The 25659-nt window shown below is 44.6% G+C and overlaps 1 protein-coding gene across 1 annotated transcript in view; it reads right to left on the bottom strand.

The window, feature by feature from the left end:
* Positions 1–25659, bottom strand: part of LOC121568884 — a 69330-nt gene that overhangs the window by 1952 nt on the left and 41719 nt on the right. Inside the window, exons 13-22 of the mRNA XM_045220841.1 lie at positions 20230–20349; positions 19381–19432; positions 18961–19098; positions 17149–17231; positions 14674–14729; positions 10135–10228; positions 8263–9270; positions 4735–8109; positions 4042–4329; positions 133–206 (exon numbers count right to left, since the gene is read on the bottom strand). Coding sequence (XP_045076776.1) covers positions 133–206; positions 4042–4329; positions 4735–8109; positions 8263–9270; positions 10135–10228; positions 14674–14729; positions 17149–17231; positions 18961–19098; positions 19381–19432; positions 20230–20349 — 5288 coding nt within the window. The remainder of the gene's footprint in view (positions 1–132; positions 207–4041; positions 4330–4734; positions 8110–8262; positions 9271–10134; positions 10229–14673; positions 14730–17148; positions 17232–18960; positions 19099–19380; positions 19433–20229; positions 20350–25659) is intronic.

Genomic DNA, 25659 nt, shown 5'->3' with positions numbered 1-25659 from the left:
ATATTCAAGTGCTGGCCTATCTGGAAAAAATTGATTGTTTGATTGGCGATCGATCTTGATCCACTGTTGGCTCCAAGCACCCTTTCTTTTGTTTAGAGGATAAGAGTTAAGCACCGTGGTTCTGTCCTTTACCTGTGGGTGTAGAGGGTGAGGACGCTCTCCTCACTGGAGGCCTTGAGATGCAGGCTCTGACCGCAGAAACCCACCTGGATGGATGGATCAATGAATAGATGGTTATATACTACATAAGTATGTGGACACCTGCTTGTCGAACATCTCCAAAATCAAGGGCTGCGTGCTTGATTTTATACACCGGTCAGCAACGGGTGTGGCTGAAATAGCCAAATCCACTAATTTGAAGGTGTGTCCACATACTTGTGTGTGTGTGTGTATTATATACATACATACAGTGGGGGAAAAAAGTATTTAGTCAGCCACCAATTGTGCAAGTTCTTCCACTTAAAAAGATGAGAGGCCTGTAATTTTCATCATAGGTACACGTCAACTATGACAGACAAAATCCAGAAAATCACATTGTAGGATTTTTAATGAATTTATTTGCAAATTATGGTGGAAAATAAGTATTTGGTCAATAACAAAAGTTTCTCAATACTTTGTTATATACCCTTTGTTGGCAATGACACAGGTCAAACGTTTTCTGTAAGTCTTCACAAGGTTTTCACACACTGTTGCTGGTATTTTGGCCCATTCCTCCATGCAGATCTCCTCTAGAGCAGTGATGTTTTGGGGCTGTCGCTGGGCAACACAGACTTTCAACTCCCTCCAAAGATTTTCTATGGGGTTGAGATCTGGAGACTGGCTAGGCCACTCCAGGACCTTGAAATGCTTCTTACGAAGCCACTCCTTCGTTGCCCGGGCGGTGTGTTTGGGATCATTGTCATGCTGAAAGACCCAGCCACGTTTCATCTTCAATGCCATTGCTGATGGAAGGAGGTTTTCACTCAAAATCTCACGATACATGGCCCCATTCATTCTTTCCTTTACACGGATCAGTCGTCCTGGTCCCTTTGCAGAAAAACAGCCCCAAAGCATGATGTTTCCACCCCCATGCTTCACAGTAGGTATGGTGTTCTTTGGATGCAACTCAGCATTCTATGTCCTCCAAACACTACGAGTTGAGTTTTTACCAAAAAGTTCTATTTTGGTTTCATCTGACCATATGACATTCTCCCAATCCTCTTCTGGATCATCCAAATGCACTCTAGTAAACTTCAGACGGGCCTGGACATGTACTGGCTTAAGCAGGGAGACACGTCTCGCACTGCAGGATTTGAGTCCCTGGCGGCGTAGTGTGTTACTGATGGTAGGCTTTGTTACTTTGGTCCCAGCTCTCTGCAGGTCATTCACTAGGTCCCCCCGTGTGGTTCTGGGATTTTTGCTCACCGTTCTTGTGATCATTTTGACCCCACGGGGTGAGATCTTGCGTGGAGCCCCAGGTCGAGGGAGATTATCAGTGGTCTTGTATGTCTTCCATTTCCTAATAATTGCTCCCACAGTTGATTTCTTCAAACCAAGCTGCTTACCTATTGCAGATTCAGTCTTCCCAGCCTGGTGCAGGTCTACAATTTTGTTTCTGGTGTCCTTTGACAGCTCTTTGGTTTTGGCCATAGTGGAGTTTGGAGTGTGACTGTTTGAGGTTGTGGACAGGTGTCTTTTATACTGATAAGTTCAAACAGGTGCCATTAATACAGGTAACGAGTGGAGGACAGAGGAGCCTCTTAAAGAAGAAGTTACAGGTCTGTGAGAGCCAGAAATCTTGCTTGGTTGTAGGTGACCAAATACTTATTTTCCACCATAATTTGCAAATAAATTCATTAAAAATCCTACAATGTGATTTTCTGGATTGTTTTCTTCTCAATTTGTCTGTCATAGTTGACGTGTACCTATGATGAAAATTACAGGCCTCTCTCATCTTTTTAAGTGGGAGAACTTGCACAATTGGTGGCTGACTAAATACTTTTTTCCCCCACTGTATATATATACACGTACACAGTTGAAGTCGGAAGTTTACATACACTTAGGTTGGAGTCATTAAAACTTGTTTTTCAACCACTTCACAAATTTCTTGTTAACAAACTGTAGTTTTGGCAAGTCGGTTAGGACATCTACTTTGTGTATGACACAAGTAATTTTTCCAACAATTGTTTACAGATTATTTCACTTATAATTCACTGTATCACAATTCCAGTGGGTCAGAAGTTTATATACACTAAGTTGACCGTGCCTTTAAACAGCTTGGAAAATTCCAGAAAATGTCATGGCTTTAGAAGCTTCTGATAGGCTAATTGACATCATTTGAGTCAATTGGAGGTGTACCTGTGGATGTATTTCAAGGCCTACCTTCAAACCCAGTGCCTCTTTGCTTGACATAATGGGGAAATCAAAAGAAATCAGCCAAGACCTCAGAGAAAAAATTGTAGACCTCCACAAGTCTAGTTCATCCTTGGGAGCAATTTCCAAATGCCTGAAGGTACCACGTTCATCTGTACAAACAATAGTACGCAAGTATAAACACCATGGTACCATGCAGCCGTCATACCACTCAGGAAGGAGAAGCATTCTGTCTCCTAGAGATGAACGTACTTTGGTGTGAAAAGTGCAAATCAATCCCAGAACAACAGCAAAGGACCTTGTGAAGATGCTGGAGGAAACAGGTACAAAATTATCTATATCCACAGTAAAACGAGTCCTATATCGACATAACCTGAAAGGCCGCTCAGCAAGGAAGAAGCCACTGCTCCAAAACTGCCATAAAAAAGACAGACTACGGTTTGCAACTGCACATGGGGTCAAAGATCGTACTTTTTGGAGAAATGTCCTCTGGTCTGATGAAACAAAAATAGAACTGTTTGGCCATAATGACCATCGTTATGTTTGGAGGAAAAAGGGGGTTGCTTATAAGCCAAAGAACACCATCCCAACTGTGAAGCACGGGGGTGGCAGCATCATGCTGTGGGGGTGCTTTGCTGCAGGAGGGACTGGTGCACTTCACAAAATAGATGGCATCATGAGGAAGGAAAAGTATGTGGATATATTGAAGCAACATCTCAAGACATCAGTCAGGAAGTTAAAGCTTGGTCGCAAATGGGTCTTCCAAATGGACAATGACCCCAAGCATACTTCCAAAGTTATGGCAAAATGGCTTAAGGACAATAAAGTCAAGGTATTGGAGTCGCCATCACAAAGCCCTGACCTCAATCCTATAGAAAATGTGTGGGCAGAACTGGAAAAGTGTGTGCGAGCAAGGAGGCCTACAAACCTGACTCCGTTACACCAGCTCTGTCAGGAGGAATGGGCCAAAATTCACCCAACTTATTGTGGGAAGCTTGTGGAAGGCTACATGTTTGACCCAAGTTAAACAATTTAAAGGCAATGCTACCAAATACTAATTGAGTGTATGTAAACTTCTGACCCACTGGGAATGTGATGAAAGAAATAAAAGCTGAAATAAATCACTACTATTATTCTGACATTTCACATTCTTAAAATAAAGTGGTGATCCTAACTGACAGGACATTTTTACTAGTATTAAATGTCAGGAATTGTGAAAAACTGAGTTTAAATTTATTTGGCTAAGGTGTATGTAAACTTCCGACTTCAACTGTATGGGAACTCCTTCAAGACTGTTGTAAAAGCATTCCTCATGAAGCTGGTTGAGAGAATGCCTAGAGTGTGTAAAGCTGTCATCAAGGAAAAGGGTGGCTATTTGAAGAATTTCAAATATATTTTGATTTGTTGAAAAACATTTTGGTTACTACATGATTCCATATGTGTTATTTTATAGTTTTGATGTCTTCACTATTATTCTACAATATAGAAAATAGTAAAAATAAAGAAAAAACCTTGAATGAGTAGGTGTATCCAACCTTTTGACTGGTAGTGTATATGATGATAAAGATAACGATAAAATGTTATGAATAAATCTAATTAAATAGGCAAATAAGAAATAGGAAAATGATTTAATTGGTAGAACAATAAAATCGATATTATATTCATTTTTTCAACTCTAAAACAGCCTACCCGGATCTCCTTAACTTGTAGCAGGATGAGGTGGTGGAACACTGTCAGAGATGTGGTCTGATCGGGCGTGTCAGGGTCAAAGGTCAGGGCGTAGAGGCAGGACTCCAATAGGAGAACGAGGGCGATGTGTGGGCGGGGCTGGCTGCAGTTAGCCACGCCCAGCCAGTACAGAGCCAGTAGTCTCCGAGATGTGAAGACTGAGGGGAGGACGGACTGGAGACAGCCCAGAAGGGTGGATACGTGAAGGGACTGGAGTTTAACCAGAGCCCCTGGGAACTCCACCAGGCTCTGAGAGAAAGAGAGAATGGTTTATTTTATTAAAGCAACGTTACATATGTGCTTTCAGTTCAATTCAACGTTTGTTACGTCGCGTGACAGTTTCTACTAAACGACACGTTTGCACAAAACGGTGCACACCGTTCTTCAACAGCCTTTGCAGTGTGGCCAGATCAATATGGTTGTGACCATTTGAAATCGCAAAACTTGTGCAACAAACACCATATACAATCTCCCTCTGGGCCACTATAATCACACCGTTCTGATCGTTAAATACAGTGCCGTCTCAATTGAATTAAACGTTGGAAACCGTTTTCTCATAGTGAACGCACCCATGGTATCAATAGCAGCGAAGGCTGAATTATTTAACACAATTTACAATTATTATATTTTTTTAACCCCCCCAAAAAAACATACCCCATAATACACCTGAACACCATCAGTCCTCCGATTCCCCTGCACAGGAATAGAGCTCTTCTCTGGGCCTGTGGACCTGGTGTTGTCCCCCTGCTCTGGAGGGGGCTGTGACTTGGTGCTCTTGGCTCCACAAGTGACACACCGTGGGTCCTCCGCGATCTTGATCTGGTCCTTTGATGGCCACAGTTCCTCCTTGGTTATACTCTGTGCCTCCGACTTAGCTAGAGCTTCCTCCCTGCCCTCCTGCTCCGATGTACACACCAGTTCTCTGATGGAACTCTGTTCCTCTGACTTAGCTAGAGCTTCCTCTCTGCCCTCCTGCTCCGATGTACACTCCAGTTCTCTGATGGAACTCTGTTCCTCTGACTTAGCTAGAGCTTCCTCTCTGCCCTCCTGCTCCGATGTACACTCTAGTTCTCTGATGGGACTCTGTTCCTCTGACTTAGCTAGAGCTTCCTCTCTGCCCTCCTGCTCAGATGTACACTCCAGTTCTCTGATGGGACTCTGTTCCTCTGACTTAGCTAGAGCTTCCTCTCTGCCCTCCTGCTCCGATGTACACACCAGTTCTCTGATGGGACTCTGTTCCTCTGACTTAGCTAGAGCTTCCTCTCTGCCCTCCTGCTCCGATGTACACACCAGTTCTCTGATGGGACTCTGTTCCTCTGACTTAGCTAGAGCTTCCTCTCTGCCCTCCTGCTCAGATGTACACACCAGTTCTCTGATGGGACTCTGTTCCTCTGACTTAGCTAGAGCTTCATCTCTGCCCTCCTGCTCAGATGTACACACCAGTTCTCTGATGGGACTCTGTTCCTCTGACTTAGCTAGAGCTTCCTCTCTGCCCTCCTGCTCAGATGTACACACCAGTTCTCTGATGGGACTCTGTTCCTCCAACTTAGCTAGAGCTTCCTCTCTGCCCTCCTGCTCTGATGTACACACAAGTTCTCTGATGGGACTCTGTTCCTCTGACTTAGCTAGAGCTTCCTCTCTGCCCTCCTGCTCCGATGTACACACCAGTTCTCTGATGGGACTCTGTTCCTCTGACTTAGCTAGAGCTTCCTCTCTGCCCTCCTGCTCAGATGTACACACCAGTTCTCTGATGGGACTCTGTTCCTCTGACTTAGCTAGAGCTTCCTCTCTGCCCTCCTGCTCAGATGTACACACCAGTTCTCTGATGGGACTCTGTTCCTCCAACTTAGCTAGAGCTTCCCCTCTGCCCTCCTGCTCCAATGTACACTCCAGTTCTCTGATGGAACTCTGTTCCTCTGACTTAGCTAGAACTTCCTCTCTGCCCTCCTGCTCCGATGTACACACCAGTTCTCTGATGGAACTCTGTTCCTCTGACTTAGCTAGAACTTCCTCTCTGCCCTCCTGCTCCGATGTACACACCAGTTCTCTGATGGGACTCTGTTCCTCTGACTTAGCTAGAGCTTCCTCTCTGCCCTCCTGCTCCGATGTACACACCAGTTCTCTGATGGGACTCTGTTCCTCTGACTTAGCTAGAGCTTCCTCTCTGCCCTCCTGCTCCGATGTACACACCAGTTCTCTGATGGGACTCTGTTCCTCTGACTTAGCTAGAGCTTCCTCTCTGCCCTCCTGCTCCGATGTACACACCAGTTCTCTGATGGGACTCTGTTCCTCTGACTTAGCTAGAGCTTCCTCTCTGCCCTCCTGCTCCGATGTACACTCTAGTTCTCTGATGGGACTCTGTTCCTCTGACTTAGCTAGAGCTTCCTCTCTGCCCTCCTGCTCCGATGTACACACCAGTTCTCTGATGGGACTCTGTTCCTCTGACTTAGCTAGAGCTTCCTCTCTGCCCTCCTGCTCCGATGTACACACCAGTTCTCTGATGGGACTCTGTTCCTCTGACTTAGCTAGAGCTTCCTCTCTGCCCTCCTGCTCCGATGTACACACCAGTTCTCTGATGGGACTCTGTTCCTCTGACTTAGCTAGAGCTTCCTCTCTGCCCTCCTGCTCCGATGTACACTCTAGTTCTCTGATGGGACTCTGTTCCTCTGACTTAGCTAGAGCTTCCTCTCTGCCCTCCTGCTCCGATGTACACACCAGTTCTCTGATGGGACTCTGTTCCTCTGACTTAGCTAGAGCTTCCTCTCTGCCCTCCTGCTCAGATGTACACACCAGTTCTCTGATGGGACTCTGTTCCTCCAACTTAGCTAGAGCTTCTTCTCTGCCCTCCTGCTCCGATGTACACTCCAGTTCTCTGATGGAACTCTGTTCCTCTGACTTAGCTAGAGCTTCCTCTCTGCCCTCCTGCTCCGATGTACACTCCAGTTCTCTGATGGGACTCTGTTCCTCCAACTTAGCTAGAGCTTCCTCTCTGCCCTCCTGCTCCGATGTACACTCCAGTTCTCTGATGGAACTCTGTTCCTCTGACTTAGCTAGAGCTTCCTCTCTTCCCTCCTGCTCCGATGTACACTCTAGTTCTCTGATGGGACTCTGTTCCTCTGACTTAGCTAGAGCTTCCTCTCTGCCCTCCTGCTCCGATGTACACTCTAGTTCTCTGATGGGACTCTGTTCCTCTGACTTAGCTAGAGCTTCCTCCCTGCCCTCCTGCTCCGATGTACACACCAGTTCTCTGATGGGACTCTGTTCCTTTGTTCTCCAATCCACTTCTTTACCTGTGTTCCGTTTATGTGCAAACTCGATGGTGTTGTGGGCTGGGTACAGGCTCGGTGCTGTGCTGAGAACAGTGTTGTGGACTAGGGGCAGGTTTATTTCTGGTGTTGTGTTGAGGTCAATAGCTCTCTGCTGGAGTCCAGTTGACTCCACTGGCTGACGATCCTGAGTGAGCTCATTGTGAATGCTCCCGAAGTCTTGAGTTAGCGCTGTGCTGATGTGATGCACCAATGGCAGCTCACTGACCATAGAGAACACCTGACTGTCTCGGACCAGGGAGTACACATGACTCTCTCTGACCAATGAGAAGACCTGGCTGTCTTTGACCACCGACAGCACCTGACTCTCCCTCACAATGGAGACAACCTGACTGGACCAGTTGGAGCTGGCTCCTCCCCCGGCTCCAGGCTGCAGACTCCCAGCCCCTTCCCCAGCTGTGGGCTGCAGAACTCCTGTACCGTCCCAGACCTGCTGCAGGACCCTGGGGGTGGAGCTGCGAAGGAGACGCCCCGCGTCCGGAAACATCCAGGAGACCCCCCTGCTGACCAGAGAACCCATCCCAGAGACCTCTTCCCCCAGAGAGTCTAGGTCCTGCTCCCTTCCAAGCCCAGAGATCTGGCATACCCTTCTAACCAGAGCGCCTAGCCCAGAGACAGAGAACTGCTGCTCCCCCTCCTGCTCCACCTCCTCCTCCCTAAACACCCTGCTAACCAGAGCGCCCAGCCTGAAGGCCTGCTCCACCTCCTCCCCCCCAGCCCCAGCCTCCCCCTCCCTCCCAGCCCCAGCCTCCCCCTCCCTCCCAGCCCCAGCCTCCCCCTCCCTCCCAGCCCCAGCACCAGCCTCCCCTTCCCTCCTAGCCCCAGCCTCCCCCTCCCTCCCAGCCCCAGCACCAGCCTCCCCTTCCCTCCTAGCCCCAGCCTCATCCTCCTTGTCATTCTCCCAGTGGCCCTGCACTGTCGTCCTGGATCGATCCATCATGACACGACTGAACTGACCCTCCAAAGCCTCTAGCGGTAGGCCGCGTACCGCCTGGCTACGTCTGTGTCTGTCCTGCCGAGAGGCAGTGTGTGTTGCCTGGCTGTCAGTGTGTGTGTCAATCTGAGACAGAGAGGCAGTGTGTGTGTCAAACTGAGAGGGAGAGGTCTGTGTGTATGTTGAGCTGCTGCTGGCCTGTGGGAGGTGGGCATGGTGCGTTCGTTCCTCCGTCCTTCCGTCTATTCCTCCTCCGTCTCCTCTATGCAGGTAGGATACAGCAGTGCCTAATGAGGTCCCTGCAGGGCCACCGTAGCGGGCTCCGGCCCTGGACAGGTCCCCTCCCAGGCCCCTGCAGCCATCAGGTAGGCCTGACAGGACACCTGGGCTCTTGTTAGCAGGCTCCGGTAGACCCTCTGGCCCAACAGTACATACATCAGCCTGCTGGACCAGGAGGACAGGTGTCTGCTGGAGGGCCCAGTTCCTTTCCTCGTCTCTGTCCCAAGGCCCAGACCAGGCCTCCTCACCCCAATAGAGTCCTCCCTCTTCCCTCGCTCTACGCAGAGGTAGCGCTCCCTCCATCTGCCTATCAGACACCCCCACCCCAGACCCTAATTGATGACACGAGTCCCACTCTTCAACCTCCTCCACCTCTCCTTCCGATCCCTGCTGCAGGCTGTCCCGTTCCAAGGCTGTGGGAGTGAGAGTGGGGTCGGAAGTGAGAGTGGGAGCGTTAGTAGGAGTCCTCTTCTCCTGCAGCCTGCTCTGGCTCTCTCTATCAGCAGTACTGCTGGGCCCCTGACGGCCCTCAGCCTCACCGAAGCTCCACCTGTTTAGCCTGGCCTGCAGATGCTGAGGGGCTCCGGCTCCGGCAGCATAACACGCTGAAGGATGACGAGAGTCAGGGGCCTCCATAGACGTGGCCTCTGTCTGGGTGAGAGAGAAAAACATGATAAATCACTTCTCCTTCGTTTCAACTTTTTGAAACAAGTAATTCCTCATATAACCAGGTAGCCTGTCTATTGTTTAACTGAAAAAAGCCACAGTTAACCCACATTGCTAATTTAAAAAAAAAACTTTTCAAGTATTTTGTTTTCTTCTGTAGAAAAAAACATTCATCAAAGCATTAACAAGCCAATGGCGTGAGGATCAGAGAGAGAGAGAGAGAGAGAGATGTACACACACTAACGTCTTGCTTTGTGTACAATGTGCTTTCACAAAACGCTAGTCGTTCTCTCTGAGGTGGGCTCTGAAAACCCTGCAGGAAGGTAATGGGTTTGAAATATGTGCATATTAAACAAAGAAAACAAGCCAAGGGAACAGGCATTTCATGCTCCATAAAAGTCTGTATTAGGCTGTGTGCGTGAATGCATTAGGCCGAGGCAGGGGAGAGGAGTAGCCATTATATTCTTATCTAACAATTTGCAAAGAAGAAGCAGTGAAACCCGACCTGACTAGAACTGAGATGGTGATGTTCAGAGCCCAGAGTAACAGAAGTGCACTGACAGTCACACAAACACAGAATAAAGCAATGTATTGGGAATGCATTCTAATTGGTATGCTGTGGATATAGGAACGTAGCCTACACAATAGTCTCATACAGCAACACACTGACAGTTAAACCCACTTTACATTTTGTCTATCTTAATCCTTTAATCTGTATTTTACCTTTTTGTTAGAAACATTTGGTGCAAATTTGCCCCGTTGTTAGTTAGTAAAAGGTTTACCCATCCACTAGCACAGTTTCCATCTATGAGTGTACATACACATATATGTCGCTGTGTGTGTACGTACCATAACCGTACAGGTCCGTAGTCGAGGAGAAAGCACAGAGCTCCTCTGTTGTCTAGACTCTCCATTCTCTCCTGCTACAGCAAAAACATCCATCCTGTTGGTGGAGGAGGAGGCAGCCATAGAATTAGGAATTAGAACACTAGAAATCATCCATCTTGGTAAAGTATTTTAATAGGATCTCGATAAGCCGAGAGAGGAGAGGAGAGGAGAGGAGAGGAGAGGAGAGGAGAGGAGAGGAGAGGAGAGGAGAGGAGAGGAGAGGAGAGGAGAGGGAGAGAGAGGAGAGGAGAGGAGAGGAGAGAGGAGAGGGAGGAGAGGAGAGGAGAGGAGAGGAGAGGGAGAGGAGAGGAGAGGAGAGGAGAGGAGAGGAGAGGAGAGGAGAGGAGAGGAGAGAGAGGAGAGGAGAGGAGAGGAGAGAGGAGAGAGAGGAGAGGAGAGGAGAGGGAGGGGAGAGGAGAGGAGGAGAGGAGAGGAGAGGAGAGGGGAGAGGAGAGGAGAGGAGAGGAGAGGAGAGGAGGGGAGAGGGAGAGGAGGAGAGGAGAGGAGAGGAGAGAGAGGAGAGGAGAGGGAGAGGAGAGGAGGAGGGAGAGGGAGGAGAGGAGAGGGAGAGGAGAGGAGAGGAGAGGGAGAGGAGAGAGAGGAGAGAGGGGGAGAGGAGAGGAGAGGAGAGGAGAGGAGAGGAGAGGAGAGGAGAGGAGAGGAGAGAGGAGAGGAGAGGAGAGGAGAGGGAGGAGAGGAGAGGAGAGGAGAGGGAGAGGAGAGGAGAGGAGAGGAGAGGAGAGGAGAGGAGAGGAGAGGAGAGGAGAGGAGAGGAGGCTCAGATCAATTGGGTTTATCCGGCTGCCAGCGACTTTGTTTTCAAAAGCTATTTTAATTATTTTCCTTGCTGTGACACAAGATACTTCAAAAGTGTTTGTAAAAGACAAGACTGCAAAACCATTTATTAACGCATGCACATGTGCAGACAGACACACACTAATACAGTAATACATTTAGCCCTCCCTAAATCTGTCGTTTGCTGTCAGATATCTTCTTGAGCTGTATATTTGGTTTCTCTCTGTGTTCTCTCCCCCCCCCCTCCATTTGCGATGCAAATGGCACCCTAGTTCCTGTATACTGCACTACTTTTGACCAGGGCCCATAGGGAATAGGGTGCCATTTGGGACACAGCCCCAGTATTGTACTGTACGTTAATCCTCCAATCTACATGCACACAGTCATTCTGCTTCATTTCACAGCTAGTTGAGTGTCTCATAATCCTTATCCAGACATTGGGGCTGTTTGCTATTCAAATCTAATAGTGTGTGTGTGTGTGTGTGTGTGTGTGTGTGTGTGTGTGTGTGTGTGTGTGTGTGTGCCAGACACGTTTTACTATACTTGTGAGTACCAGAAGTCCTCACAAGAATCGTAAACCAACAAAATAATCTAAGTGAGGACATTTTGCTGGTTAAAAAGGCTATTTTAGGCTTAGAGGTTAAGTTTAAGGTTAGGAGTTAAGTTTAGGGTTAGGGAAAATAGGATTTTGAATTGAAACAGATTGTTGGTCCCCAAAAAGTCCTCACAAGTACAGCAAGACAGTTGTGTGTGTGTGTGTGTGTGTGTGTGTGTGTGTCTCGACATACTCGTACACACCTCATTTTAGAGCAGCCAAAACGATCCCAGTGGCCTCGGAGTCCATTATCTGTTAAGCCGGGTGTACACTACACGATTTTGCCCACGATTTAGCTGTCCCAGACAAGTTTTTGAGATCGGAGACAAAATCCCCGGCCGTCACCGACACTCGTTTAATTTGAGCAGGTCAAAGACGCAATCTGAGGGCTCTGAAGTTCACAAGCAATGTTATTCAATTCAAAATGTTGGCTAGATATTTCAAATCTGTGTGGCAAGCATGAATGTCTGACTGAACGTTTATGAGGCTGCTTTGAGCCATAGCTCGTTGTAGCTACGTTAAATATAATCACATTGTTTTCGCAAAACAGCGTGGTATCGAGAATCCTCACGACCAAGTCAAGAATCTTGTAGTGTGTGACCCCTGTCTGTGCCACATCATTTAGTGTGCACACCACTACGTTGACAAGACAAAAAACGACAGGAAAGATGGTCCTTTAATGTGAGGCTCAGCGATGTTGGAATTCTAAAAGTCGTGTAGTGTCCACCCGGCGTTAGTGTGTGTGGTAACTGTAGTGGCTGCATGTTATTGTATCGGTGTTTTAGCTGTGTGTTGTCTGTCTGCCATCTTTACATTTTAGAGATGTGTTGTACACTGCTCAAAAAAATAAAGGGAACACTTAAACAACAGAATGTAACTCCAAGTCAATCACACTTCTGTGAAATCAAACTGTCCACTTAGGAAGCAACACTGATTGACAATACATTTCACATGCTGTTGTGCAAATGGAATAGACAACAGGTGGAAATTATAGGCAATTAGCAAGACACCCCCAATAAAGGACTGGTTCTGCAGGATGTGACCACAGACCACTTCTCAGTTCCTATGCTTCCTGGCTGATGTTTTGGTCACTTTTGAATGCTGGCGGTGCTTTCACTCTAGTGGTAGCATGAGACGGAGTCTACAACCCACACAAGTGGCTCAGGTAGTGCAGCTCATCCAGGATGGCACATCAATGCGAGCTGTAGCAAGAAGGTTTGCTGTGTCTGTCAGCGTAGTTTCCAGAGCATGGAGGCGCTACCAGGAGACAGGCCAGTACATCAGGAGACGTGGAGGAGGCCGTAGGAGGGCAACAACCCAGCAGCAGGACCACTACCTCCGCCTTTGTGCAAGGAGGAGCAGGAGGAGCACTGCCAGAGCCCTGCAAAATGACCTCCAGCAGGCCACAAATGTGCATGTGTCTGCTCAAACGGTCAGAAACAGACTCCATGAGGGTGGTATGAGGGCCCGACGTCCACAGGCGGGGGTTGTGTTTACAGCCCAACACCGTGCAGGACGTTTGTAATTTGCCAGAGAACACAAATTCGCCACTGGCGCCCTGTGCTCTTCACAGATGAAAGCAGGTTCACACTGAGCACGTGACAGACGTGACAGAGTATGGAGACGCCGTGGAGAACGTTCTGCTGCCTGCAACATCCTCCAGCATGACCGGTTTGGCGGTGGGTCAGTGATGGTGTGGGGTGGCATTTCTTTGGGGGGCCGCACAGCCCTCCATGTGCTCACCAGAGGTAGCCTGACTGCCATTAGGTACCGAGATGAGATCCTCAGACCCCTTGTGAAACCATATGCTGGTGCGGTTGGCCCTGGGTTCCTCCTAATGCAAGACAATGCTAGACCTCATGTGGCTGGAGTGTGTCAGCAGTTCCTGCAAGAGGAAGGCATTGATGCTATGGACTGGCCCGCCCGTTCCCCAGACCTGAATCCAATTGAGCACATCTGGGACATCATATCTCGCACCACAGACTGTCCAGGAGTTGGCGGATGCTTTAGTCCAGGTCTGGGAGGAGATCCCTCAGGAGACCATCCGCCACCTCATCAGGAGCATGCCCAGGTGTTGTAGGGAGGTCATACAGGCACGTGGAGGCCACACACACTACTGAGCCTCATTTTGACTTGTTTTAAGGACATTACATCAAAGTTGGATCAGCCTGTAGTGTGGTTTTCCACTTTAATTTTGAGGGTGACTCCAAATCCAGACCTCCATGGGTTGATAAATTTGATTTCCATTGATCATTTTTGTGTGGTTTTGTTGTCAGCACATTCAACTATGTAAAGAAAAAAGTATTTAATACGATTATTTCATTCATTCAGATCTAGGATGTGTTATTTTAGTGTTCCCTTTATTTTTTGGAGCAGTGCATGTTGTTATCCGTCTGAACTTCTCCAAGATAACTTTCTCAATATCACCAGGGGACATCCATCTCATCCGACTAGCTCATCCATCTCCTGTCCTCTATCTTTGTCTCTTTCCCTCCCATCTTTTCTCATCGCACTCCCACTCCAACTCTCCCTTCCACTTCATCCATCCCCTCTCATTCTCTCCATCCCCTCAGTTTCTCCCTCCCACTCCATCCCCTCTCTGTCTCTCCCTCCCACTCCATCTCCCTCCATCCCCTCTGTCCATCTCTCCCTCCCATTCCATCTTCTTCCATCCCCTCTGTCTCTCCCTCCCTCCCACTCCATCTCCTCTCCAAATCATAACTTCTGTCTAAAGCCTGCAGGAGAAAGCGCTGTGCTGTGCAGCTGTTAGGGGACGTTGTCTTGCGGAGGAAATTGCAAGTCAGACATGAGTAGTAGCTGTAACACCAGGATATCAGATCACACAACCAGGCCTAGGAGCCAAAGAACACAGGCCTACTGTGATCTCCCCCCAGTCTCAACTAAATTCTTGCTTGAGAAATAGTTTCTTGCTAAAAAGCTATTTGTTTATTTTTTACCATTTTAAATGGAAAACTGTTACAGTAAGGTATCCAATTGTTACCCAGAAATTACAATTCCCATCCAATGCCATGTTTGTGTAGTTGCAATGTAGTGGGAGTGGAGAGAGGGTTCAGGTGTGTGTGTGTGTGTGTGCACGCGTGTTAACTCACCCGGGATGGAAAAGCCTGGAGAGGTCGGTCAAGGAAAAGCTGGAGAGAAGGCCACTCTGGGAGAAAACATAAGACACAGTATTACACACACACACACACACACCCTTTCACTAATAAAAACAACGATGTTGCAAACGTAAGAGGTCCCACCAAAGGTCTTTATGGACATATTGAAAACTGAACTCCAAATGGTTTTGAAAACATGGAGACATTGAACATGCTGTTCCTGATCTATACACTTGTCGTCCTTCCAAAGACTGGGCAATTATAGTGCTTAGTGAAAAGTCTACACACCCCCATATTTTACTGCCTTAAAATGTAATAAAAAAACAGATTACATTTTATGTTTTCCTACCAATCTACTCCACATTTTCTAAGTGAAAGGAAATGTATTGAAATTCTTTCAAATTAATGTTTTAATAAAAAACAAAGATGTTTTGCTTGCGTATGTCTTTATTTTTCAGCGGGACAATCAAACTGTAATGCCAAAGACACACCAGAACGGCTTTCCAATAGGTGTTGATTGTTCCAGTCTCAGTACTGAATTAAATTTGCTTGAAAAGCTGAGACAATTTTAGAATATTGCTGTCCATCAATGATTCCCAAGCAAATTTACTGAGCTTGAGCAATTTGAATGTTTTTTTTTGTATATATGTTGACCTAAGAGTTGTGCAAAGTTGGTACAATCTTATTCAATATGATTCATTCTGTAATGGCTGCTAAAGGTGCTTACACCAATTATTAACCCTTAACTCTTGTTTTTTATTAATTTGGAAAATGTTCTATAATCTTTATTTGGCTTTGAAAATGTGGAGTAGGTTGTGTAGATCAGTAGGAGAAAACAATCCAATGTAAAATGTAATTTTATAGGCAGCACTCTGATTGAACATATCGAAACAATTTATCTTAATTTCATCCCCACATAAATGCGTACAGGAAGGAGGACCCACATAACCCATGTCTTTTTGTGATCCATTTTTTAAACCCAATTTAAAATTATAATGAAAAAAAAAACAATGTCCACAATATAAATGAATACTTACAAATGTGAGTGCTATAATTGTTGGTATAGAAACTCTTGCATGTAACACCTTGGCAGCCAAATAAAGCGATTTCATTGGACAAGGCTGAGAAGCAGTAGCATTACTGTTTAAAGGCTGGGTACCTTTTCTGGTTAACATCAGCATTTCGTCCTAAATGGCACCCTATTCCCCTTATAGTGCACTACTTTTGACCAGTGACCATAGGGCGTCATTTGGAACGCACCCCACATACAGTATACATTAAATATACTGTACATTAAAGGACTTAACAGCCTAGAACTCAACCATTACCTGCTGAACCTGCCTCAGTAAATGTATGTGTGCGTCCCAAATGGCACCCTATTCCCTTCATAGTGCCCTATGGACCCTGGTCAAAACTAGTGCACTATAAAGATCACTGAGCCAGGAACCTGCCGGTTACAGCCCATTATCCAAAGAAGCAGCTCGGTAACACTTTACAGTACTTAAAACCAGCAGGTATATTATGCATTATAATTCAGTTTGACTACACTTGTCATAAGCATACAGTATATGACCCCATTATAATGTCTTATAATCATCTCATGATCCTGACTAAATACCAGCCATTTTGAGAGCATATTATATGCCTTATTATAATACATTATAAATACTTGTTGATAACGAGCTATGAAGTATTACGCCTGCAGGTGTTACCAGAAGTGCTTCACATCTCTGTGTGTGTGTACAGACATGCTAAAGTAGGAGGAGATACAGTATTTACAGTGATAGCTTGGAGAAAGTGAAAGATGGAAGATGCATTTCTTTGAAGATGTTTTTTTTTCCTTGTTCGAATATATATACATCCGACGGCACAGCACTAATTATGACTCTGAGACGAAGCATTGCAAATGACTTTACGTACCGGTTTAGATAAAGTAAACGTGAGCAGCAATCACAAGATAACTGATCTATAACAGGAAAGTTAGGGAAATGTAAGGTTATGTTCTGGGCTGGTGTTTACTCTGATCTGGGAGTAAGAGTTGGTCGTGTTGCAAGGGCTGGTTTCCCAGACAGATTAATACAAAACTGATCCTGGAATAAAGAGCATGCTCAATGTAAAATGTCTATTGAAAGTGTATTTTAGTCCAGGGCTAGGCTTAGTCTGTGTCCGGGAAACTGGCTCTAAGAGAGTAACAGTGGTTGTGGTGTGGTCTGGGGGGTTAGGGTTAGTAAGAGTGGTTGTGGTGTGGTCTGGGGGTTAGGGTTAGTGAGAGTGGTTGTGGTGTGGTCTGGGGGTTAGTGAGAGTGGTTGTGGTGTGGTCTGGGGGTTAGTGAGAGTGGTTGTGGTGTGGTCTGGGGGTTAGGGTTAGTAAGAGTGGTTGTGGTGTGGTCTGGGGGTTAGGGTTAGTAAGAGTGGTTGTGGTGTGGTCTGGGGGTTAGGGTTAGTAAGAGTGGTTGTGGTGTGACTCACCTTGCGTTGCTCTCTGAGCTGGGCAGCCTCTTTAGGATGGTTGAAACGGAATATAGTCCCTCTCCCTAGCTGGATTACTGTACCTGAAACCAACCAGACACAGAGACAAACGTTCTCAATGTATATGGGACAGAAGTTATGCCGTGAACAATGTTTTACATCGAGGGTCGGTTTCCTGAACACAGATCAAACCTAGTCCTGGACTATAGAGAATCTCTATTGAAATAGCTTTTTATTCCAGGACTAAGCTTGATCGGTGTCTGGGAAACCGGCCCTGAGAGTTGAGTGCTGTGGCAGTGGGTGGTTGGTAATTGGACCAGTGTATTAAAAGCATTAGTTGTTGATAAAGTTTGTTCAGTTTTAGTGAGAGGCACACAACACATCTCTCCTAAATGTTATTTGGAATAAAGTGCTGCCTCTTCACCTCTTCTCATGGCATCCACTTCAAATTCCTGAATTCTGTCTCCCTCTGAAGCGTTCAGTGTTACCAGTCAGGAGTGGCTGTGAACCACGCTCCCATCCCCTCTCCATAGGGCAGATGACATTTCTCTTACTAAACATTTCGGAAGGCGAGAGGCCCTGGAAAAAGCCCTGGACAAAGCTCCAGGCCTCTCCGGTTAATTGGCAGATGGTGGTGATAGCAGAGTGGGGTCTGGAGTGGAGACCAGGATCAACCTTTAAAGAGAAGTGGGAATAGAGCCAGCCAGGCAGGCAGAGAGCTGAAGAGCTAACTTTGGCCCCCATAGAAAAACCCAATATTCAGTTAGCTCTGCCATGTCTGTCTGGGAGTTTTTTTCCACTATAGCCTTTCTTATGCCAACCCGCCCTGGCTTGGCTCAGAGATATAAAGAACAGCAGAGAGAGAGAGAGGGGGAGGTGAGAGAGGATATAGAGGAGAAAGAGAGTGAGAGTCCCAGCACACCACAAGGTCCCTGCCACTACTCCTTTATAGCCATTTCAATTGACCCAATAGACCCTCCGAAGCAACTGCATCTAGGCCATTTTCTACACAACAAATGATAGTAATTTCTGCTCATGTTGCAGCTCAGGTGCATTGTCACTCGTCAGAAGCCATTAATCGAAGCAAGATTAGTATTTTCTGCACAGAAAGAAGGGGGGGGAAGAGAGAGAGAGAGACACACACACAGAGAGAGACAAGTCATTTAGAGAGAGAGAGAGAGAGAGAGAGAGAGAGAGAGAGAGAGAGAGAGAGAGAGAGAGAGAGAGAGAGAGAGAGAGAGAGAGAAAATCTTATAAGTGTGAGCCTGCTAGATATATAAGCCCCAATATCAGCCTCTATTCCATAGCTTTACAACACATCCCAGAGTTTTTCTAGCCTATTACCTTTGGTAAATCACCCAGCCAGGGTCTTGACAAAAGCCAATCATGTCAGAGAGATTGTGTACTTCAAGGCAATGTATTCACTTTACCGCAGCAAAGGAGTGACAAAATGAGTAAAACTTTTCCAGTTTATTTGTCAAGTTGCCTGAAAGTTAAGAGTCAGACAGGTCATGTTGTCTAGTCCCAAAGTAAGAAGGGGAAAGATGAGGTCTCCAAGGTTGGAGCAGCCACTATAGGTTTAGCATGTCTTCCAAGTCCACACAGGCTCATTGAAAAAGAGGTGCCGATTTAGATTATAGGTACAACTGTCCCTGCGCCCCGGTTAGAGGACGTAAATTACCAGTCTCCAACTCCCAGTGTCAGAGAAAGGGTTTGAGAGAGGGTTTCGTACACTCATTATCCTGCAGTTTCCACACACACACACACATACACACAACCGGGAGATGTGAGATGACACACATGGATCATTACCCTGTGTCAGCTGACAAGGCTTGGTCATCTCCAGTCTGTTGACAGAGCACAGCGCCCCCATCTGGGGGATCAGAGTAACAACTCCGTCACGGTTCTCAAACACACAGTGTTCCTCCAGCAGACCAGCACCATGGAGCACTGCATGGTGGGAGACAGGGTTAGGGTTAGAGGTCAGAATTCAAAAACAGTGTTCCTCCTGCAGACCAGCACCATGGAGCACTGCAGGGAAGAAAGGGAGGGAAAGCGTGAGTTTAAGGGGGTCAGTTGAGGTGAGGCGCAGAATCACTTATCTTGATCATATAATGAGCAGTCTAAAACACAGGGAAATGAGTGCCTAATACTCTGGAATAACACTAAACTCACATGAACCCCAAGCAACAGCCCACTGCATATATATACACTGTCTTCCTACTGACTCACCAATATCCTGATTGAATGACGCCTTGTCTCGACCCACCAGCGTCCTGCCCTCCTGCAATCAGATCACAAGGCCAATGTCATTAGGTCTGCCTGATCGTAAGCTGATTTCCTCATGGGAGAATCCAATCTAAGGCTGCATCCCAAATGGCACCCTATTCCCTATATAGTGCACTACTATGGGCCCTGGTCAAAAGTAGTACACTATAAAGGGAATAAGGTGACATTTGGGATGTAGACTAAGAGACCAGCAGTGGATAAACTCATATGGATTTCCCACATTTAGCAGTAGTTTTAAAACAAGCTACATTATTGGCTAGTACCACAGACCCATTGAGAACGTACACCGAGTATACAAAACATTAGGAACACCTGCTCTTTCCATGACAGACTGACCAGGTGAATGCCATGATCCCTTATTGATGTCACTTGTTAAGTCCACTTCAAATCAGTGTAGATGAATGGGGGGAGACAGGTTAAAGGATTTTTAAGCCTTGAGACATGGATTGTGTATGTGTGCCATTCAGAGGGTGAATGGGCAAGACAAAAGATTGAAGTGCCTTTGAACAGGGTATGGTAGTAGATACCAGGCGCACCGGTTTGTGTCAACGCTGCTGGGTTTTTCACACTCAACAGTTTCCCATGTGTTTCAAGAATGGACCACCACCCAAAGCACATCCAGCCAATGACAACTGTGGGAAGAATTGGCGTCAACATGGGCCAGCATCCATGTGGAACGCTTTCGACACCTTGTAGAGTCCATGCCCTGACGAATTGAGGCTGTTCTGAGGGCAAAAGGGGATCCTAATGTTTTGTACAGTCAGTGTATATACATATATGTGTCTTACTCACTTTTAAATGATAGAGAATGATGCCAGTGCTGAGAAGATCCTCATTGATGCCGATTAGGTGAGGTAGTTTGGAGTCCAAGACCACGCCAATACCGTCCTTCCTCAGAGCTACAGTCTCTTCCTACACAGTACCAGACACAGAACAGGGTAGTACTACTATTATGATAACAACAGGTTAACCCAGCACTACGCCTATAACCTTCTTACTCAGAGCTACCGTCTCCTATATAGCAGGGGATTAACAGACAGGTGAGTAACAGACAGGTGAAGTAACAGCCAGGTGAGGTAACAGCCAGGTGAGGTAACAGAGTCCAACACGGTCTTCTCATATACACATACATGCATACATACAGTGGGGGAAAAAAGTATTTAGTCAGCCACCAATTGTGCAAGTTCTCCCACTTAAAAAGATGAGAGGCCTGTAATTTTCATCATAGGTACACGTCAACTATGACAGACAAAATTAGAAAAAAACAATCCAGAAAATCACATTGTAGGATTTTTAATGAATTTATTTGCAAATTATGGTGGAAAATAAGTATTCAAAATCAAAAGAAAATCAGCCAAGACCTCAGAAAAAAAATTGTAGACCTCCACAAGGCTGGTTCATCCTTGGGAGCAATTTCCAAATGTCTGAAGGTACCACGTTCATCTGTACAAACAATAGTATGCAAGTATAAACACCATGGGACCACGCAGCCGTCATATCGCTCAGGAAGGAGACGCATTCTGTCTCCTAGAGATGAATGTACTTTGGTGCGAAAAGTGCAAATCAATACCTGAACAACAAAGGACCTTGTGAAGATGCTGGAGGAAACAGGTACAAAAGTATCTATATCCACAGTAAAACGAGTCCTATATCGACATAACCTGAAAGGCCGCTAAGCAAGGAAGAAGCCACTGCTCCAAAACCACCATAAAAAAGCCAGACTATGGTTTGTAACTGCACATGTGGACAAAGATTGTACTTTTTGGAGAAATGTCCTCTGGTCTGATGAAACAAAAATACAACTGTTTGGCCATAATGACCATCGTTATGTTTGGAGGAAAAAGGGGAGGCTTTTTTCTTTATTTTTACATTGTAGAATAATAGTGAAGACATCAAAATTATGAAATAACACATATGGAATCATGTAGTAAACAAAAAAGTGTTGAACAAATCGAAATATTTTATATTTGAGATTCTTCAAATAGCCACCGTTTGCCTTGATGACAGCTTTGCACACTGTTGGCATTCCCTCTACCAGCTTCACCTAGAATGCCTACCGATGATATCATTTACGAAGATTATACCTTTTTTAAACATTCTGTCAAAAAATAAAGGTTTTTTGTCAATTAGTATATTTGAATTTAACCACAATATTTGTTGCATTATTTGTTCTGTCGTTTCTGGAGGATTAAATTAGAAATAGTGATATTTGGGAGATGATTTCCATTTCAAATAACTGAAAATGAGTTGTTGTAATCTGAATAAAGGGAAAAAGGCCTTTCTTGAACATTGGGTGAGATAATCTTACTAATTTGCTTGAGAACCAGTTCGGATTTAAGTATAACTTTTGTATGACTGAAGCTTTTAGTGATAGGTCTAATGCTTTAATATTTAATAATTTCTGTCCTCCGAATTCATATTCATTATATAAATAGGCCCTTTTAATTTTGTCTGGCTTGCCATTCCAAATAAAATTGAATATTTTTTTCTCATATAATTTAAAAAACTGTTCGCTAGGCGTAGGCAAGACCATAAGCAAATAGGTAAACTGGGATAATACTAAAGAGTTAATCAGGGTGATTTTTCCACAAATTGACAGGTATTTTCCTTTCCATGGTAGTAAGATATTATCTATTTTTGCTAACTTTCTTTTAAAATTTATTGAAGTGAGATCGAGTATATCCACATCACCATCAGAACATTGTATTGGTAAACTACATGGTAATGTAAAAATTGTATTTTTTTGTGATCCAATACGTAATATAGTACATTTGTCATAATTTGGTTGTAATCCAGAGAGGTTAGAAAATGTATCTAGATCCTCTATGAGGCTGTGGAGGGATTCTAGTTGTGGATTTAAAAGAAAACATGAATCATCAGCGTACAATGACACCTTTGTTTTTAAGCCCTGGATTTCTAATCCTCTGATATTATTATTGGATCTGATTTTAATAGCTAATAGTGGACAACCTTGTTTCACTCCTCTTGACAGTTTAAAACTTTGAGAAATAGCCATTATTTACTATTTTACACCTAGGGTTACTATACATGATTTTGACCCATTTTATAAGAGATTCTCCAAAATTGAAATGCTCCAGGCATTTATATATAAACCCGAGTCATACTTTATCAAATGCCTTTTTGAAGTCTGCTATGAATAGCAGGCCTGGTTTCCCATATTTTCCATAGTGTTCTATTGTTTCCAATACTTGCCTTATATTATCTCCAATGTATCTGCCATGTAAAAAACCTGTCTGATTAGAATGAATAATATCCGACAATACCTTTTTAATTCTATGCGCTATACATTTTGCTAGAATTTTTGCATCACAACACTGAAGTGTAAGGGGCCTCAAATTTTTTTAATGGACTGGATCTTTATAATTTTCAGTAATAATGAGATCTTCTTCTTGAGTGTCAGATAATCTACCATTTACATAGGAGTGGTTAAAACATGCTAATAACGGTCCTCTTAGTATATCAAAAAAGGTTTGGTATACCTCGACTGGTATGCCATCCAACCCTGGAGTTTTCCCAGACTAATTGCATCCAGAAGTTCCTCCTCTGTAATTTCACCTTCACATGAGTCTTTCTGTATGGCTGTTAATTTGACATTATCAATAGAAAAAAATCTCTACAATTAGTTTCAGTTAGAGGAGATGGAGGCGACTGAAAAGAAAATATATGCTTAAAGTACTTTGTTTCCTCCTTCAAAATATCATTTGGTGAATCATGGGTGACTCCGTCAATTGTAACCAGTTTCATTAAGTTCTTTTTGGTAGCATTCCTATGTTGAAGATTAAAAAATAATTTTGTGCATTTTTCCCCATATTCCATCCAGTTTGCTTTATTTTTATAATATATTACACTTGATCTTTCTTGAATAAGTTTCTCCATTTCTTTTTGTTTTTCCTCTAATTTATTCTGAGCCTCTATGTTACAGTTTTTATTGCCATCTATCTGTTCTGTTAGACTTTCTATTTCCTTTGTTAGTATAAACTCTTTTGACCTAAATTGCTTTTGTTTTCGAGATGAGTACTTAATTGCATGGCCTCTAAAGGCACATTTAAAGGTGTCCCATACAACAAGGGGATTTGCTATGTTATGTCGGAAAAAGTAAGTTATAAATTCCTTTGTTCTAATTATAAATAAATTATCATCCAATAGGCTTTGATTAAATTTCCAATATCCTCGCCCACGTGGAAATTCAGTAAGAGTAATGTATATGCCAATTATATGATGGTCCGACCGCATTCTGTCCCCTATCAACACTTTAAAACTTTTGGTGCCAACGAGAATGAGATAAGAAAGAAGTCAAGACGACTAGCTTGATTCAGTCTCCGCCATGTATACCTCACTAGATCAGTATATTTAAGCCTCCATATATCTACTAGTTCTAATGTATCCATGACATTCACAATTTCCTTAAGAGCATGTGGGTGATTGTTTGTGGTGTGATTTCCTTTACGGTCCATTGAGCTATTTAAAACAGTATTATAATCCCCCACCATAATAATATTGTCTTGAATTGCTTGCAGGGTTGATAATTTATTATATATATATTGTCAAAGAATTGTGGATCATCATTATTTGGTCCGTAAAGGTTAATGAGCCATATCTGTTTATGGTCCAATAACATATTTAAAATAATCCATCTACCTTGCGTATCTATTTGGACAATTTGCACATTCGGATCGAAATTACTATTAATTAATATCATCACCCCTTTTGAATTTCTTTGCCCATGGGAGAAGTATATCCCCCCCCCCCATTCCTTTTTCCACGCAACTTCATCTTGAATTGTTGAATGAGTTTCCTGTATACAATAGATATTATATTCCTTCTCTTTGAGCCATGTAAATATTGTTCTTCTTTTGTTATTATCAGCTAAGCCATTACAATTATAACTGGCTATATTTATTTCACCATACACCATAATGAGATACAAGTTAAGTCTATCATTATATATATGTTTGTAAATTTACCAATAAAAAATACCGTAATGATTGAGTGTCCATATAGCTGTACCGTGATATTTGCATTGCTACTGAGTAACCCTTCAATTGTTCTCCACTAATTCCCCCGCTAAAGCCCCTCCCCATCCCAAGTTGAGCCGTCATCCCAGTGATCAGCATCCCACCCACGTCCCTCCGGATCCCTAAGGCCCCGAGAGGCCAGGACCCATCCATCGAAAACAGCACACAGTGCCACCCACAAAACAGAAGCAGATTAACCGCCAAAAGCATTTCCAATGCTGTCACCTCTCTCGCTCTATATATATATATATATAACTATTTAAAAAAAATTATGCATATCCTATTCTCCATCATTATCAATTCATATGCGTAATAATGTCGGCAGTTCATGCGTAGGATTTTAACATATAACCCGGATTGCCATTGTATTACATTTAATATATTGACAAGCAATTATTATCCTAGCAAATAATTCCTGTGGTCCATCCCATAACCCCACCCCCCACAACAGATGCCGGACAAACACACACGCACACTCACATACTCCAACACACTCAACCCCCCTCCTCCACAATCCACCATAAAATCAGATACTCAACGGCTGTTATATCCCAGAGCCCAACTCAAGAAAGAACCTGATTTACGAGTGCACATACAGTTAAAGCTGATTGAGAAAGCATGCAGATTGAGCAGAAATTGACAATGTGAGATTTGATTAATCTACTTAATCTATGTCAAGTCCTAGGTGATGGAGATCAGATCCACCCTCTTCACCTGAGACACAAACACTCTGATCCCCTGTTGTAACCATTTTCCCAAGCATCTCCGTGCGGTCAGACCTTTGATTATTTTGTGCCACAATGAAAAAACCCCCTCTGATTGTCCGAGTGTGACCCCCTCCCCATGGGTTACTGCAGCCAGTGTTTCCAGCACTGCCACTACCTGGGTGGGCGTACCCCACCGGCTAGGTAAAAGGTCATCAAGGTTCTCATTAGCAGCTTTGAGAATTTCCTTGTATATTATGCTCTCCCATCAGGGGGCTCTGGCTTTGTAGGACCAACCCTGCCAGGTAGGGCACACCTGTTAATTGAAATTCATTCCAGGTGACTACCTCATGATGCTGGTTGAGAGAATGCCAAGTGTGCTGTCATCAAGGCAAAGGCTGGCTACTTTGAAGAATCTCAAATATAAGATATATTTTGATTTATTTAACACTTTTTTGGGTTACTACATGATTCCATATGTG

This window comes from Coregonus clupeaformis, chromosome 1 (assembly GCF_020615455.1).
Source record: "Coregonus clupeaformis isolate EN_2021a chromosome 1, ASM2061545v1, whole genome shotgun sequence".
NCBI lineage: Eukaryota > Metazoa > Chordata > Actinopteri > Salmoniformes > Salmonidae > Coregonus > Coregonus clupeaformis.
This window is presented reverse-complemented; position numbering and strand designations above follow the sequence as displayed.